Below are 14,616 nucleotides of genomic sequence, written 5' to 3' on the forward strand. Positions count from 1 at the left end.
TTTTGGATTTATTCTCTTTCATGTCCAGCTATTAAGACTGTGATATAACATGGTTTGGATCGATGGATTCCTGAACCAGCTGGACAAGCTGGCAATGCATTCTTCAAAGCCTGACTTGTATTAGATGTACGGTACAGAACGATGAAATGTAGTTACAGAAGCCCCTTTGGATGAATGGAAGCGACCTGACTGCATGCTGCCGGTAAACATATCAGGGCTGTACCACAGAGTGGCACTAGTGTTCTTTTTCCTTCTAATTATATTCCATTTACTACCACCTATTTTAACTTGGCATCAGGGACTCCACTTTTCAGATGATGCTAAACTGACGCAAAACCTTTATCCTTTTTTGGTGTTGTATGATAAGGAGATAAACAACTGGTTACCATCTTCTGTGATTTTCAGTACTTTAGAAAAGATCCCACTAGAGACATTCAGATAACTCTGTTACAGTGAATTTCTAGCAATAATGAATATTCCCTGCTGACCTGTTTCCTTCCATTGTGTTTTAACGGAGAAAAAAATTATTAGAGGGAAAGAAACTTCTGCTGTAATGATAAACCGGAAGGCGGAACATTATGGGATTCTTTGTCTACCTCACTGTTCCATTATGTGTGCAAAAGGAGGAAGATAACTCACATTTGAATCACAAGTTACAATTAAACTGATATGAATGCTTACTAGTATTCTTTGTTCCATATTCCATCTACATGCTATGTTTTTCTCCAATGGTCTGACGAAAGCTACCTCAAACGCAAATTAGAATAGCTCCTTACGACATGGTTGCACCCATTTCAGGCCTAGCAGTATCTGGACCAGAGGCATATTGGGTGCTGCCCTGAGATGCTCACCTGGTAGCCCAAAGCAGCACCACCCTCAAACACAAACTAAGATGACCTGTTCCAGTGTGAACATACCCAAATTTTGCCTTGCAGCTTCCAGAGGCAAAGTAAGGCACTACTTCAACAGCAACCTGTGTGACCAGATATGCAGCTCCTGTGAGATCATTCCCCCCAGACATCACAATTCTGCCTTTCAATATGTCCATTGGTTTGGGTACCCTGCTTTTGCTGTAATAAAACACAGGCAAATAACAGTATTGAGCATTAGATTGCAAATTATTGCAAAGTAAATTATTGCGAAAAGGATTGCCTAATAGATTATTATGAAAAGGACTACAAAGGATGATTGCAACAAACATTATCAATTATTGCAACAAGCATCATGAAATACGTAAAATCGAATTAAGTAACCACAGAAAATAGGATGGGTGGAAAGGCTGTAAAAGCAGCAGCAAGAAGAGCCAGTCGTGCTCTTTGGGCCTGTTCCGGCCAGTGGAGGAGACAAGTTGGCAGGGGGTCCTTGAATTGCTTCTGAAGCTTCACTGAAGCTTTCTTACCAACCTTTGTAGAAAGTTGAGGTTAGATCCCCAAAGTAATAAGTAAAAGGAAGGCCAAATATAAGGCCTTCTCAGTGACATCCCTGGAACCAGCTTCGGGGCATATGGACTCTTTTGTTTAATGGACAGTGTGAATGGAGACTACCAGAGGTCTAGAACAGGTAAATGTGAATCTTTCAGATAATAGAAAAACTGGGGGCACTCTATGAAGTTAGCATGTAGCACATTTAAAACTAATCAGAGAAAGTTCTTTTTCACTCAACACACAATTAAACTCTAGAATTTGTTGCCAGGGGATGTGGTTGGTGCAGTTAGTATAGATGGGTTTAAAAAAGGATTGGATAAGTTCTTGGAGGAGAAGTCCATTACCTGCTATTAATCAAGTTGACTTAGAAAATAGCCACTACTATTACTAGCATCAGTATCATGAGATAGACTTAGTTTTGGGGTACTTGCCAGATTCTTGTGGCCTGGATTGGCCACTGTTGGAAACAGGATGTTGAGCTTGATGGACCCTTGGTCTGACAGAGTATGGCATGTTCTTATGTTCTTAGAAAAGCCAGAGGAGAGCACGCAGTCTGTTCTCCTGACTACTGCAGCCTCATTGAGCTTGGAGGGGAGATACCCATCCCACCCTGCATATGTACTGGAGCAGAGTGGGGTTGCTGCACTATTTTGCTATTATTAGGAAATAGTGTGCAGTATTTCCCAAAAATGAAAAAAACACATTAAAAGAAATCTCCAACATGAAAAATAAACAAAAAAGCTCTGAAAAAGAAAAATATGAAACAAAGTAAAAAAAAAAATGAGTGTGCATTCCTTATTGCATATTGGCAGACAGTACATCGTATCTGCAGGCTACTTTTTGATTTCTGCGGTTCCATCATCCCATGAAGAACAGAACTGCCCTCAAAGTTTGGTTTTGACCAAAGGGCTTAAGAGTCCACATGTCAGAACACTTATCTCCCTACTGCCAAAGTGCCATATGTCTGTGCTGTAATATATCTGGGTGTTTGTGTTGCTGGTATATGGATGAAGTTGTCTAATCCCAACCACACTGCAGCTGACCATTCATTGCACTTATAGTCCACATGTAATCCTATCACGTGCCTTCCATCAGGTTATCCACTAACTCACCCACCTAGTGGCATGAATGATTACCCACAAACTCAGCAACCCTTTGCTAGAAAGGCACGCCTGCAGTGAAGCAAAATAATTATATTTACTTTGTGTTCTGCATCCCTGTTCCTGCCTTCCTACTCATTTTAATGTGGGTCATGCATGCAACTGATATCTCTCCAACTGATTCCCTGTTGGATGGGGTTGGGCAGGTCAGAATGCAAAGGTAAGTGGCAACATGGCTTGTTTTTGAATAAGAAGAGGAAAGCCTATGCCATTGTTAAGCTGTGTCCCCCACAGTACAAATTCTGAATGTGTGACAGGAAGCTGCTTGTCATGGGTTGGGTAGGTTGCTTTACCCTGCCCACTGTTAATCCGTCAATGACAAAAGCTTGATTGGGATAGTTCCATTCACGGCTTTTGTGAAAGAAGCTAGGCCTGACATGTGGTTGGCTGCTGCTTTCCTTGCCAAGCCCTACCAAGTGGCCTACCAAATATAACTGATTATAGATGACCAGAGACAGAATCGGGTACCTGACCCTAACTGCATGATATTCCCATATCTTTGCATGTATCATGCATCAGTAGAAGGAGACAGAGACGGATGATCTATCAATGGTAGAGCCCTGAATTTTCCCAAATACAATTGTCCTGATGTGCCCAATTTCCTACAAAAATGCTGCTTAATAGTGAGTTTGAACATCTGAAACAAACTGTGCCTGCACCATCATATTTAGCTGCAAGCAGCAATGCATGAATACCCTTCATAAGTAAAATTGCTATTGCCTCATTCCTCCAACCTTTATCATGACAGCTTGAAGGGCTTAGGAGAAAAGACCTGCTGAAAGCTGCACTGGACTTCAGGGAGAAGATCTCATTTTCCTCTTCCACAGTCCCTGGAATGTCTTCTGCATTTGTATTTGTTGCAGTATCTGGGCCAGAGAGTGCACCCTGCCCCTACAACAGCCCTTCCACTAGAGCTCATTTGTCCAGGGCCAATGCAAGGGTAACAGGCACTCTAGGCAAACCTTCAGTCTTGCATCCCTCATGGCCTTGGCTCCTTGTGGCCTCCCTGTCCAGGCTGATGATATCATCTGACATTCAGATTCATCTGGGGTTGACTAGGACGTGCTGCAGGCACTGGGAAAGTGGGTGTCCAAGGAAGGAAATCATGGGTTGGATGCTTCCAACACTCTTCTCCCCTCCCACCCAACCCCAACCATCCATGCAATTGCTCATGTGGGCTGCTGCAAAGAATCCCTTCCCCCAAGACATAAGGCAGCAGTGAGCATCAGAATCATCTGCAGTGAGCATCTGGGTGCTGGGAAAGCGGCAGCAGAAGGAGGTTATCACTTGTACTTCTCAAGCTTAAAGGTCTGCTCCTACCCAGTCCCCATCCTTCTCACTATCACATCTGGACCTAGAGAATTTGCCAGGAGTTTTTCCTGCTGAGAACAGCAAACATAGTATCCTGTGATGATTCAGTTCTGTGCACCTAGGCGCTTTGCAAATAAGCAAAGAGGTATACAGACATTTCATTTTACATATCTACAGATCAAGTCAGTTTGATTCTTTAGAGTTCAATTTTAAAGGCTGTTGGGATCAACATGGGTAAAAACATAGATTACAGGCAAAAAATATGTGTGCTGTCTCCATCTGCTCATTTTTTAAACTTTTCTCCCCCAACCAAGTTAAAGCCCAGGAATACCTGTGAAATTATGTGCAGATTTTTAGCTGGCTGAAAATCCACTTAGGCAGATTCAGCCATTCCATCCACATAGCTCCTGACCCTCCGTAGGATTTTTCACTTCGCTATAAATATAGCAGAATGAAGAGCTGCGGCTAGAAAAGGGGCGGGGGGGGCAATAGTGTGCAGCCGCCCGCATTGCAGTGGTGCATTTTCACCCGCCATGGTTGCAGCCACGGCACACACTATCACCCCATAGCGCCCCTGCAAAAGGTGTAGCTATTTCCGGTGATACCACCAGCGATAATGGATAAAACATTATCGCCCACAGCGCAAGCGGCCCTCAAAGTTTTTTGTTTTTTGTTTTTTAATTCTTTATTTATAACTTTTCATAATTATTACAAATCAAGAGATTTATAACAGAAATCACAGATGCCATTATTAGAAATCATTTCAACAAGTAATAAAAGAAAACCTTAGTGTAAATATGTTGACTCTTTCCATCATACATTTAGCTACTCTAATTCCGTAGATCTATTGGGACAGAATAAGGGAGAATTTTAAACATTCAAAGAAAAAACATATATAAAAGGGTTAAGAAATCTTCGGCTTGGTACACCTAATACTACTTAATTAAGACTCTGGGGTTGACGTAGGTTGTTTCTTTAACTCAATAAAACCAGCCAATTGTTCCGGTGTAAAAAAAATATTACATTCATCTCTTGTTTTAACTAAGCATTTGCAAGGGAAACGTAACAGAAAGGTGTATCCTAAGGCAATTACTTCAGAACGCAAATTAAGAAACTGTTTCCTCCTTTGTTGCGTTGCTAAGGCCAAGTCTGGGAAACTTTTTATATTTGAATCATAATATGCAACTGGGTATTTTCTAAAATATACTTTCATTATCTTGTTTACTTCATAGTTTGAAACCAATGAGATTAACAAAGTACCTTTGTCAATCACCATTTGTTTTGAATTCTCCAGGAAATTGGTCAAATTTCCCTGAAAAGGTTCATTTGACCTATTATTTGAAATTGGCAAGAAAAAAACAAGAATTAACCATAGGCATATCACTATCTGAAAACTCCAAAATTTCAGAAAAAAATTTTTTAGAGTGACAAATGGAGTCTCTCCACTTTTTGAGTTATTCTCGAGTGATTCCATCCGTCTGTCCATTCTTATACGGTCTTTAGCAACAGCAGCCTTAAACTCATTCATCTTTTCGGTCTCCTTTTCCAGTAGTACAACCCTCCTATCAGTTTCTATCACTTTTTGTTCTAAAGCAGCCAGTTCCTGGTATTGTTTAATGTTGGCTTGGTTTAACACTTGAAAAGCATTTTTAGTCTCCTGCCTAAACCCTACGACCAAGTCCCAGAGTCCTTGTAGGGTCACACTGGCAGGATTAGGGAGGGTGGGGGGGGGGGAGAGCCCCATACTCCATTGACTTCGCTGGTTTCTCCCCTACCTGCTTCAACTTGCAGTGGGGTATTCGCAGCGATCTCCCTGGCAGGTTGTATCAGCAGCCTCGACTCTCCCGCTGCTGTCTCCGCCTCATTAACGGTCTCCAAGTTGTTACCCACGGCCGTTGCTGCGTTCATCCTCGGGGTAACAGGGCTAGAACTCCCCTCCAATGCAGAAGCGGTCCCGGAAGCAAAAGCACTTCTCGGGTCAACATCTCCAGCTCCTCCGTCATCTCTATGCGCCGGTGGCCTCCTCTGATCTGGACTCAGCGACGCCTCCTCCAAGGGCGCAGGGGGCTCTCCCTCACTCCCTTGCCCAGCGGGATCCTCGGCTCCTGGATGGGTAGGTGCAGACAAGAAGCATATAATTTCCTGTTGGATAGGGGAAGGGATGGGTTCCATGGGGAAAACCCTCACCTTCCCCTTACGTTTCGGAGGCATAATAGGATTTTTGGAAAAGGTTTTTTAGAAATTTTCGCAGCGATCTTATGAGCGTATCTCTCAAGCCGCCATCTTATCCGGAAGCCCGACTCAAAGTTTTTTTAATCCCACCCACACCCCACCCCTTTCCCTCATTTAAATTACATCACCTTGATAAGGCCCTAACGTACACAATAACGGCCCAATGCATTTTGAAAAATGACCCCCTAAGGTTTTGAAAATGTATCCATATGGATACTGAAAATTATCACCTAATCTGTGCATGCGAAATCTTTGTGTGGGACTTAAGTGATCTCCCTAATTAATCTAGTTAATACACGTCTGCATTGTCTTATAGCTGTGGGTCTGGTCTCTGGTCTTCCATGGGCATGTGCCTGTGACTTGGATCCTCTTGTCTGTCTCAGGAAAGTGCCTCTCTCTGCTAGGCAGACTGTCCAGGTGGAGATCACACTAAAGCAATTACCAGGAAGAGGGTTCAAGTCACACCTTCCCCTTCTCAGAGTTCAAAGTGGCAAGCAACTTTTACTTAAAGCCTGCTGAAAATCTTCACCATGTTACCGACAGCACTCGCCCAGTCGGAGCTCATCCACATGTAACCACGCCAACCTTATGCTCTCCTTCCTCTCCTCTCCCTTTCTCGTGCTCTCTTTTTGGAATTCCCACACTGTTTTCAATTAACTTGCTTGAATCTACAACCTCTTTATCTTTTATTATCTTTTCACTTTGACCTGGCTATCTGTCGAGCCAGTTTCTAGGACTTAGACCCTGATTCTCCCTGATCATAGGTTTCAAAGGGCAAGAGGCCTAGTAGGAGCCAAAAGAAATCCTTGTTTTTCTGCCAGCAGTCTAAGGAACTGTACTGTGTTTCTTTTGTAGACGGACTGTGAGAGAAATGTTTTGCTATAATTTTTGTACTTCTGTACTGCTGATTTCTAATTTTAGTAGTTCACTGTCTACATTTTGATCAGTGAAATCTATTTTTGCTTTGGAACAACACCCATCATATGATGACTTTTATTGCATGACTGTGAGTGATCCCCTTGGGCCTTGCAGCATTTGAATCCTGAGCTGGAGTTGCAGCCAATATTTTAACCCTACTCTGCATCTTCTGAAAGTATCCCCTTGTCTAATTATAGGGAGTGCCCTGTGAAAGGGAATTAAATATATTTTATAGCATGGCAATACTCTGAGCACTAGTTGAACCTTTTCATTAGTACCATCATGGATTCATTGAAATGGGAAAAATATCTCTGATGTTGCACCATGGATACTGCATATGTTCTGCTAACCTGGTCAGCCTACACCAGGAATGATGCATTGTTTCTGGCATTTGTAAATCAACTGTGAGAACGAGAAAGGAACTGATGGATCAGAAGTAGATACAGTAACTTAAAAATTGCCCTAGCAACAGGTATACATAAAAAAAAACCATGTAGGGTGAGAACAAGCAGTGGAAATTTATCATAAGGTTTAAACTGGAGTTCAAGATTAAAACTGATTGTTTCACATGTTGTTTTAAGCATCTCTTTTTGTTCTTCCACATTGGTAAACGTAACCATATGTACCTAATCAAACAACAGCAGCTACAGATCAACACGGCAGGAATTATGGACTGCCAGCCTGCACTGCTGACAGAGGCTATCTTCAGCCCAATTGTTGATATGGTGGTGTTTTCTCAGTAGCTGCTGCTGGAAGCCTGTGTTGCCTTAAAATTGTTGATAAATCAACACTGCAGACCACCCCAGTCAGAAGACTGCATCACTTTCAATGTGTTATGAAAAAGTAATTGTTTGGTAAAATTATTTCTGTCTGAATCCAGCCATTCCTGAAGTGTAATCTTGCATTATATATTGGAGTCTTTATTAAAAAGTCCTTTTACTGCCTCTTCCCTTCTATTTCATTAATATTAACACACTAATAATAATGTTCCTATGCCCAGTCTTTGATTCATCCAAAATCACATACAGTTTTATAATTATAGAGGCCTATACCTAAATGATAGCTGGCTAGGGAAGTTAGCCAGATAAACATATCCGACTAACTTAGTGCCACTGAATATACCCAGGTAACATTTTAACTAGCTGGATACGTTTATCGGCTAACTTTAGATCAGGTCTAACTTATCCAGCTAATTTAACCAGATGAATCTAAATATTGTTACTTATCCAACTAAATTAGCCAGATGAGTAGCTCCTCCCAGTTACGCCACCATCCTGCCCACCACTTAGCCGGCTATTTAGTTGAATAAGTAGTTATACAGCTAAGTGGTGGCTGCTGAACATGGGCAGATATTCAGAAGCCATCATTTAGCTGGAAAAGTTGTAACTTATCCAGCTTGCAACCAGACTTTTCCTGAGTGGATGAATATGCAAAGTGACTTACATACTGCTTGTCTGATAGTAAAATGAGGAAGAATTGTATTAATATTCAAATGTATTTGGATAAACTAAGGAACTGTAAAATAAAATGCCTTGCCCGCCGTCAAAGAAGTATAGGGCAATGTCAGGATTGGAAATTAACAAGCAGATGTATCAAACTGTCAGCTTCTCTCCAGTTTGTCTTTGCAATTTTCTGATTGAGAAAACTGGGATATTTTCATAAATAAATAAGTAGATTATTTTGCACTGGAGCAACAGCTTTGGTACATCCACCCCCATGGCTCAGGGCTAAGGGTGTCATGCAGAGAATGAGGGGTTGATTCCCGGGGTCTGGGTAGGGATGCAGCAAAGGCAACATTTTCAACCCTGGGGAGAGATGGAGCCCCAGCCATTGTTTCATGATTATTTCTATGGCCCACATAAGAGTGTATGCATACCATGCGGTAGAGGCAGCCACAGTCTTATCTCCTGGCCAAGGACTAAGAACATAAGAACATGCCATACTGGGTCAGACCAAGGGTCCATCAAGCCCAGCATCCTGTTTCCAACAGTGGCCAATCCAGGCCATAAGAACCTGGCAAGTACCCAAAAACTAAGTCTATCCCATGTTATTGATGCTAATAATAGTAGTGGCTATTTTCTAAGTCAACTTGATTAATAGCAGGTAATGGACTTCTCCAAGAACTTATCCAAACCTTTTTTAAACCCAGCAACACTAACTGCACAAACCACATCCCCTGGCAACAAATTCCAGAGTTTAATTGTGCATTGAGTGAAAAAGAATTTTCTCTGATTAGTTTTAAATGTGCTATATGCTAACTTCATGGAGTGCGCCCTAGTCCTTCTATATTCCAAAAGAGTAAATAACTGATTCACATTTACCCGTTCTAGACATCTCATGATTTTAAACACCTCTATCATAACTCCCCTCAGCCGTCTCTTCTCCAAGCTGAAAAGTCCTAACCTCTTTAGTCTTTCCTCATAGGGGAGCAGTTCCATCCCCTTTATCATTTTGATCACCCTTCTCTGTACCTTCTCCATCACAACTATATCTTTTTTGAGATGTGGCGACCAGAATTGTACACAGTATTCAAGGTATGGTCTCACCATGAAGCGTTACAGAGGCATTATAACATTTTCTGTTTTATTCACCATTCCCTTTCTAATAATTCCCGACATTCTGTTTGCTTTTTTGACTGCTGCAGCACACTGAGCTGACTGTTACCATAAAAGCTGGGCTAAGAGGGAGTTATAAAAGTAGGTGAATCTCTCCCCCTCCAGTAGTTGCAAATAGAGGCTTATGGTGCCAGATGGGGGTGGGTTCCCTCTCTCATGATGTGTCCTGGGCGATGACAGCAGCTCTACAGGAGCTTACTTTCACAGCTGGAATGACAGCCATGGCATTGAAGTCCAAAAGAGCCAAAGGATGTTCCTAGGCCAAAAATACAATAATATATATGTTGATATTTTGTTCATGATTATGTATGTAATGTTCTTATTTACCAAGATTTGTGGATTAGTGGAATACAAATCATTAAAAATAAATAAATAAATATAGCACAATCTGTCCTTGACATCTTATGGGATCTTCTGACTCCCAGTCCAGTGCTTCACTTTTTTAATACAAATGTATAATAATCAGAGCCGTAGTCAGGCCATTTGGCATCTATGGCCAAGTAAAAAATGTTGCCCTCACCATGAATACTACATACTACATCAAAAGCTGGCACACTCTGTTAAATGGAGGGGGCTTTCTTTTTCACTTTTATTTTGACCCAGCTTCTCTGGGCTTCCAGCTCAATCGGAACCAGTACAGTGATCCTGACACAATGAGCCTTCATTCAAAAAGTGAACTGAAAACTCCAAGAAGCCAGACTCTGCTTCCCATGCAACACACACCAGAGAAACAGAAATAGAAATACATTGCCTCCTGTATTGTGCAAAATAAATTATTTATTAATGAGCTACATATTCCATTCACTAAACTGAATATAAAATGTTTTTTTCTGCCCATGCTGTCTGGATGTTTTATTTTTCTAATCACTTTGGTCCTCATCTCTATATACTGCTTTCCTCTTCTTGGTCTCTTAACTCCTGTTCATTTTCATCTCTCCTTTCCTGGTCTTCTTCAGTTCCTCCCCTATACCTCTATCTATTATCAATCTTTCCTTCTCCTTTTTCTTCCTTCTCTTTATCTCTGCCACTCTATTCACTCATCTAGATTTCATCCTCCTTCTCTTCCTCCAGTTCTCTGTGCCAATTCTGCATCTCCCTATCTCTTCCCTTTATTGCCCCCCTCTCAGTCCTCCATCTTCCCCGTCACTGAATTGCTCCTTTTACCATCTCCAGCTGTCTGGCCCCCTTGCCCTTCCCTTCAAAAACTGCATCTTTTCTTGTACTCTTGAAACCCCCTCAGCTCTGAAACCTCCTTCTTCCCCTCCCCCCTCTCTCATCTTCCATAGTTGTCTTTCAACCATTTATACCTTCTACTATTCCCTAGGACCAGTATATGGATATTAAGCACCCTAGGTCAGGGGTGGCCACCTCCAGTCCTTGAGAGCCTCAAACAGGCCAGGTTTTCAGGATATCCACAATGAATATGCATGAGATACATTTGCATACAATGGAGGCAGTGCATGAAAATCTATCTCATGCATATTCATTGTGGATATCCTGAAAACTTGGCCTGTTTGTGGTTGACAAGGACTGGAGTTGGCCATCCATGTCCTAGGCGAACCGTACAACTTTGCACCCACCTCCTCCACGGTTGCACCCTCCCCATACACAATTCAAAATTATGCATTTATAATAATGGATTTTACATGAGAAAAGAATTTATGAAGTAAAAATATCACTTAAAGAATGTATATTATATTTATGTGCACTGCTGTGGTGCCAACCAGAAACCCTGCAAAAAATAAATAAAAAGAGACACTTGGAACTCATATGGTATTAGACCTATTGTAACATGTATTGAGTGTGGGTTTAGCCCTGGGAAAGCCATGAGTAAACCAAATTGCACTTACAATATTGTAAACCTCCCATACCAAAACAGCCCTATCTGCCAGCCCTCAAACAGTAACAATCCTACTTATGAAAAGGTAACACTGTAAATATTACACCAGGATCTAAAACACCATTTACCTTTTAGGAAATCAAAACAAGCCAGGCTGCTATAGACCCCTACACAGAAATGCCTCACCTCTATCACATGTGCAGAATACAGACAGTCCTCACTAAATACAGAATAAAGAAACCATAAAAGTGTAAATAGAAACATGCAAACAAAAATTTAACTGGAAATCTCAGAAAGCCAGGCTCTGTATGCAGTACAACAAGGGAAAAACAGAAACATCACTATTCCTCATAAAACATCAAACAATAAAATAAAAAATTATAAAACATTAATCATAATAGTTAAACCATACTAATAAAAAGAAATATTTCAAAACAGTTGACAAATATAACTGCATCCAATAATTAAAAACTCGTAAAACTTTTCTAAATAGCAATAAAATATTTCAAAACAACAGATACATTAAATAACACCCAATAATTAAAAATAAATCCCCTGCTTTCCATTCCTGTGAATTATTGATTTCCAGATACCTTGAGATTATTATGGATTAGCGGGTGGGGGGGGGGGGTTGTTGCACACAAACGTTCTCCCATCTCTCTAACACACACATTCTCATTTTCTCTCTCACTCTCACATGGTCAATCATACACACACACACAAGCTTGTTTGCTCTCTCTCATATGCACAATCACACACATGCTTGTTCGCTCTCTCACCTGCATAATCATATACACACACAATTGTTTTCTCTTTTACATACACAATTATATACACATACACAGATATGTTCATTTGCTTTCTCGCTCTCTCATATGCACATTCACACACACACACACATATGATTGCTCTCTTTCACGCATGCTGAATCATACACACATGCTCGTTCGCTCTCTCACATGCTCAGTCATACACACAAACAAATGCTTGTTTGCTGTCTCACATATTCAATAAATATACTCACACATGCTCCGCTCACTCTCATATTCAATCAGACACAAACACATTCTCCATTCTCTCTCACATATGTTCAATCATACACACACACATGCCCATTTGCTCTCACATGCTCAATCATACACATACATGCTCAGTTGCTCGCTCTCACATGCTCACACATAAAAATGGTGCCTTACTGCTTTGCTCTCTCTCTCTCCTTCTCTCACACACACACACATGCACACATGCTCCTTCCTTCTCTCTCTTTCTCTCTGCAGATGCTGCTTCTACTGACTGCAGGAGCAGAATGGGAGGCCTTTTTCTTTTTTTCAATCTGAGGGCCACACTCTTCCTAAATTCAGGGGAAGTGATGGAGGAAGATGCTACTTTGTGGGCTGGCGCCTCCTGACTACTGGGGGTGGAAAGTGGATGTTGGTTTTTGTAGCTCTGTGGGTGGCGCTCATTCTGACTGCCGAGGCAAGGTGGGAAGGCGATGCAGCTCTGCGGGCTGTACGTCTTCTGACTGCAGGGGTGGGGTGAGAGGCCAATGTTTGTTTTTTCAGCTTGCAGCTCAGGCTCTCCCTAAATGTAGCGGAGGAGACTGACACTGCTTGGCGGGTATGCTCCTTCTGATTTCCGGGGCTGGGAGGCTGATGCTGCCTCTTGCAGCTCTGTGGGGTACTCTGCTCCTGACTGCACATGGGCAGGGGACAACATTGGTGATTTTGTTTTGTTCTGATTTGTGGGGCCACCAACGCCTCTCCCCCCCCCACCGACTCCAGAAGCTGGCTCAGCAGCTCTTTTGCCCTCTGGCAACTGTGCTCTTGAGGATCTGGGCCTGGATGTGGCGTCGGATAATGTAAGTGGGGCCAGGGAAAATTCCTGAGTCTGGGCCTTTGCTTAGGTCTTGGCCAAGGCCCTGGCATCTGGCCAGGGCTTAGGTTGAGATGCTAGCATTGCACATGGACATAGATCACTGCCCCTGCGCTGGGCTGTGGCTTATGCTTATGTGAGGCTGAGGCCAAGGTGCCAGCATCACACTCAGGTATAGGCCAAGGCCCCTGCTTTGGATTATGGCCTATTCCCCACATGAGGCCCCAGCTTTGGGCCTAGACCTAGGCCTGACAGGTGACTACTTTTTTTCCCAATTTTTAAAATGGAATGAAATTCTAACTAAATTTTGTTCAAATGTGCATTCGAGAGAAACAAAATAGGAAATGAGACATAATTTCTTCTTTTGTTTTGGGTCATTTTCAAAATGAAATGATTTAAATTAATTATATTAATAATAATGTTAGACATGGCCCATAGCAGGCCTAAAGTTAGCTGGATAAGCTTATCCAGCTAACTTTAATATTTATCCAGGCATATTCAGTGGATTGCAGTGCTGTTGAATATCCCTTGTAAATTAGCCGGATTAATCTTATCCGGCTAACTTACATAGCTGTAAATATTTGAATACCGGCCCCTAAAGATTTTCTCTCATTTTTTTCTATGGAAAAAATGCTTAGTAAATCAGGCCCTAAGTTTGTAGTGATCCCTAATATGGACCTCAGCATTATGTATCTATATTTTTTAGGGTCATTTTTCCCTATGTGCATCATTTTGCACTTCTCCATATTAAATTCATCTGCCACTTAGATGCCCCAAGTCACACAAGATTGTCCTGCAATTCTTCACAATCCACTTGTGTTTTAACAATTGCAAATTATATTCATTACCTTTTCCAGATCATTTATGAATACGTTCAACAGCTCATGTCCTAGAACAGAACTGTGGGCACTATACTGTTTAAATTTTTCCACTAGAAAAAGCTGACTTTTTCCTATCTTTTAACCAGTTACCAATCTGCACTCTGGCTGCCAGGCCAATGGTGGATAAAGTTTAAAATTCTAATGCTAATACACAAACAGGATAACTGAAACATGCCTGCGCACAACCATGTATGTGTGTACACAGGTGTGAATGTGCAGAAAAATTCAAAGTCCACACATGATTTGAAATGAAGAAAATTATTATTTTAAAACGGCAAACTCCACAGTGTTGTACAATGCAAAGGTTCAAGAAGGGGGGTCCCCCGACACGGACCCGTGTTTCACCGCGAGGCTGAGTCGGGA

At 41.7% G+C, this 14,616-nt stretch overlaps 1 protein-coding gene across 5 annotated transcripts in view; it reads left to right on the top strand.

The window, feature by feature from the left end:
• The window catches only part of A1CF (APOBEC1 complementation factor), a 147,014-nt gene that overhangs the window by 13,462 nt on the left and 118,936 nt on the right, over window positions 1-14,616 (top strand). For 3 of the 5 annotated variants that reach the window (XM_029609785.1, XM_029609788.1, XM_029609789.1), the window contains exon 2: window positions 29-202. The exons of the other annotated variants lie outside the window; for them this stretch is intronic. Coding sequence is in view for 1 of the 3 variants with exons in the window: in XM_029609789.1 (XP_029465649.1) it covers window positions 194-202 (9 nt within the window). In the remaining 2 variants the exon portion in view is untranslated. The remainder of the gene's footprint in view (window positions 1-28; window positions 203-14,616) is intronic. 5 annotated transcript variants of the gene reach the window in all.

Source organism: Rhinatrema bivittatum, chromosome 7 (genome assembly GCF_901001135.1).
Source record: "Rhinatrema bivittatum chromosome 7, aRhiBiv1.1, whole genome shotgun sequence".
Lineage (NCBI taxonomy): Eukaryota > Metazoa > Chordata > Amphibia > Gymnophiona > Rhinatrematidae > Rhinatrema > Rhinatrema bivittatum.